Source organism: Phymastichus coffea, unplaced genomic scaffold (assembly GCF_024137745.1).
Source record: "Phymastichus coffea isolate CEN01 unplaced genomic scaffold, Cenicafe_Pcof_1.1 PCOF00014, whole genome shotgun sequence".
Classification (NCBI taxonomy): domain Eukaryota; kingdom Metazoa; phylum Arthropoda; class Insecta; order Hymenoptera; family Eulophidae; genus Phymastichus; species Phymastichus coffea.
Window position 1 is genome coordinate 6,843,777 of NW_026706825.1, and position 3,575 is coordinate 6,847,351.

At 32.5% G+C, this 3,575-nt stretch overlaps 1 protein-coding gene across 1 annotated transcript; it reads right to left on the reverse strand.

Moving 5' to 3' along the window:
* Positions 1–330: 330 nt before the first annotated feature.
* Positions 331–2,359, reverse strand: LOC131674797 (uncharacterized). The gene is made up of 3 exons (XM_058953627.1): positions 1,216–2,359; positions 778–1,161; positions 331–695 (listed from the first exon to the last, which is right to left on the reverse strand). Exons 1-3 carry the CDS (start codon positions 2,357–2,359, stop codon positions 331–333), a joined length of 1,893 nt encoding a protein of 630 aa, XP_058809610.1.
* Between the last annotated feature and the right edge of the window lie 1,216 nt (positions 2,360–3,575).

Below are 3,575 nucleotides of genomic sequence, written 5' to 3' on the forward strand. Positions count from 1 at the left end.
GTTCGATTAATTAAATCGACTACCGTTGCAGCACATGTGCATAGCAATCACGACGACGCGTACTTCTAATAAAAATTTTCTTGTAATTAGTCTTATTTGACATAAATTTGTTAACAAATAACAATTTATTAACATTAAAAACAGTAGGCATTATAGTGAAATACAAAATTTATTTACATAACTTACATATTGGACCAACGTTTATTCACAATAAAAGTAAAATAAATAATGTTTAAACGTAAAATGTAGTTTACAGATAAATAATATTCTATGACTCAGTCAACTTTTATCACTTAGTTTAAAATAATAATCACGACTAGTGTACTTTTTTCATTGGCTTTCTAAAAATTTCAATATTTCTTCTAATATTTTCTGTGATTTGATGATAGTTGCTTTACCATTAATAAATCCTTGTAATAATTTTTTGGTTTCATCTTGACCTTGAGATTTAAAAGTACTTAAAATTTGTTCATAGCTAATTCCCGAGGAGCACAATCTTTTCTTCATAGCAATAGAGATAATTCCATCCATAGATTTATAAGTCGGCAGCAGCTTCTGCGTATTCTCTGAGTTGTCTAACATACTAATGACATCAGCGAGCGATTTTTTAGTTTCAACAAAATCCTTAATATTTAAGAATTTATTCGATAGTTTTTCCAGTAAATTGACATCAAAACTGGCATCGTGAGCTCCTTCTATGGAAAGCGAAAGAAGTTCAGTTGCTAAAGTAGTGAGTTTGTAACCACTTTTTCTTTTAGGATATTTTTTTTAATAAACTTAGTGAATCTGCAAATCCCTCAATAACCTGCTCATACTCTTCAAGTAAATTTAAAGTTTTTACAGCTAAAATTAGTCGACTAGAGTCGAATGTGCAAATATGTGCGACTAGTAAACATTTTTTTTTAATACTTTTCAAAAATGCTAGAAGCTTAATAAATACTTGTTTTTGTGGTAAAGTTACTACTTCAACACCATGTTGAAATAATTTTTTATAAACTTTTGTAAGTCCATTGGCTTTGGATGCTGCACAGTTTATTGCTTGAGTGGGTGTGATGAATGATTTGAAAATCTGGTTTCCAAATTTTACACACACTTGTAAAATTTCATGCTTGAGGCTCAATCCCGACGTCTCTAAGTCAAAAAATAAAATTGCCAAATTGTCTGTTTGGCAAGAAATTGTTTCGCCAATCAAAGTTTCGACACAAGTTGACTCACAGGTCGAATTTTTTTCTAATAATGACATACCACTACTGTACATTCCATTTGCTATGTTAGCTTTTCTATTTTTTAATTGTGATCTTTTTGCTTTCAGTTCTAATCTATTTTTCTTAAATGCTGGAGTAGAGGCTTTTATTTTCTTGTTCAACGAAATTTTGTTACTTTTCACAACATGCTTATTCAAAATGCCCTTGTGGTTCATTCCAGCTCTGTCTTGCGATATTTGTAAGTACGATACATTAAGATTTTTTTCGGCAACCGTTGCACTGAATCTGAAATCAGTTGATTCACTAGTACTGTACAGAAAACCTTTAGGATTCTTATGACACATAGAGTTATTCAAGCTCTCGTTAACTTGGCTGCTAGCTGCACTGATAAATTTATCAGAATTTCCTGATAGTTCGTCAAATAAATTTATCAAACTGTCAAACAATGATGGATTTTTCAGTACGATACTAGTTGTTTTATTTTCTTTGTCATCTTTGCTTTGACACCACGAACCACAATTTTTATGCAAATCAAACAGATGATACGGTACATTTTCCAAGGCTGCTTTCATCTTTTCCAAATGTTTTTTGTTTTGATGTACAGCATAGGTAAAGCAGCGCTGTATATGTTTGATAACATCCCCTGTCAACTCGTGGTTGGGATCTGATGTTTTTTGAATAGCATACAACTTGCTACCGACATTATTTGTGGTGTGGTTCATGTCGGATTGTTTTATAATAGGGTAATCAATCTCACTCCGGATTGCAGCCATGCTAGAACTGTCGTTGTCTCCGATAAAGACCCCAATTTGGACATTATGTTCTTTCAATATTTTGCTAGCAGTTACTAGCTGCACAGCACCGTCGCCCTCCATCGCTTTAGCAGGTCCCGTTAAATTTTTCCTGCAGTCATGTGGTTTTCCCACCCCAGTAAGCAATTCAAGATCACAAATTCGACATTTCCGATTGCGTGTGCAGTAATCTAACACTTTGCCAGTTTTCAGTCCTATAATAGCGCAATATCCATTGAGACTATCATAAGTATGTCCATTTCCTCTTTGCCCCCAACCCATATCAAATGAAGCAAAAACTCGAACTATAGGTTTTCCATTCTCAGTAGAATCAGCATTGACTATCAAATATCCTTCTCTCATTTCTTCTGGCCTAATTAGAAAAAATGAAATTATGAAAAACTTCAACGTTATTATTGATCATTGGTATAATTTTTATTTATTTGAATTGTGAACAGTATATGTTTGTACAATATTATTTAAACTAAAAATATTTCTTATAGGTGGAATGGCTGCTTCTCAACAATAAAAAAAATCATGACTTGATTATCAATTATTATATGAATAATATTAGAAGTGTAGTTCATTAAAAACAATCAGGTAAACCAGTATAAAAATTACTAAGAATAATAAGCTTATTGTAAACAATAAAAAATACTTTAAATTGATCCACGATGACACAATAGTATCACGTCAGTTTGTATAAGTATTATTATAATATTTGTATAACTATCTGAAGAAAACATGATTAAAGTACAGTTCTTTCTTAATTAATACGCAGTAGTAAACTCACTCAACCTAATGAAGCAAAACTCTTTTAAAATTTTCTCATAAAAAAAAACACATTACTTGAAATGTTTCTTTGCAACTAATTGATAAGTTGATTCAATTTTGCTTGATTCACTTTTTTCAATAAAATAAGCACAATCTCTAATAGCTTACAATAGCTTCTTCAAATCTTCAACGCATTCGCTCCATAGCAGTTGCCTTTGAGCAGCTTTCTTTAGCCACAGCTTCGACTATAGGCCCAATTATACGCTCGTGATGCTTGAAGGTATGAGCATCAAGTGAAGGCAGATCAAGTACGCTGAAAAATTTGCTAACGTGCGTTTCACCAAAGCCAGTGTGAATAGCTCCTGTAAATATATCACACAAATTAATTTTTACAACACTATGTGCAAGAGGGAAATAATTTATTTTTCAGGAAAACGACTGAAAACTTGATAAAAAACAATAATTACCTAAAGCTACCTTCGTGTTGATAGCAAAAGTATTTTTTCCAGTTACTGGATTCTTATACTCTTCTCCACTTTTTACAGAGTTAAGAAGCAAACACTCGTGGCATCGTATGCTAAAAATTGAGGCTGCTCCAAACGTAGTTTCTTTTTCAGTGTATTTCAAATCTAATCTGACATGGTAAAACGTACAATTCATGTTTTTAGACATGAATTCCAAATCTACAATCCGATTGCCTTTCACACAGCACGTTGCATCCGAGTCAACGTCAACTTTTTTTTTGCGCCTTTTCTCATCCTACCACATTCTGACCGTTGTTCCATTCGCTGACGCGATTTCTTAG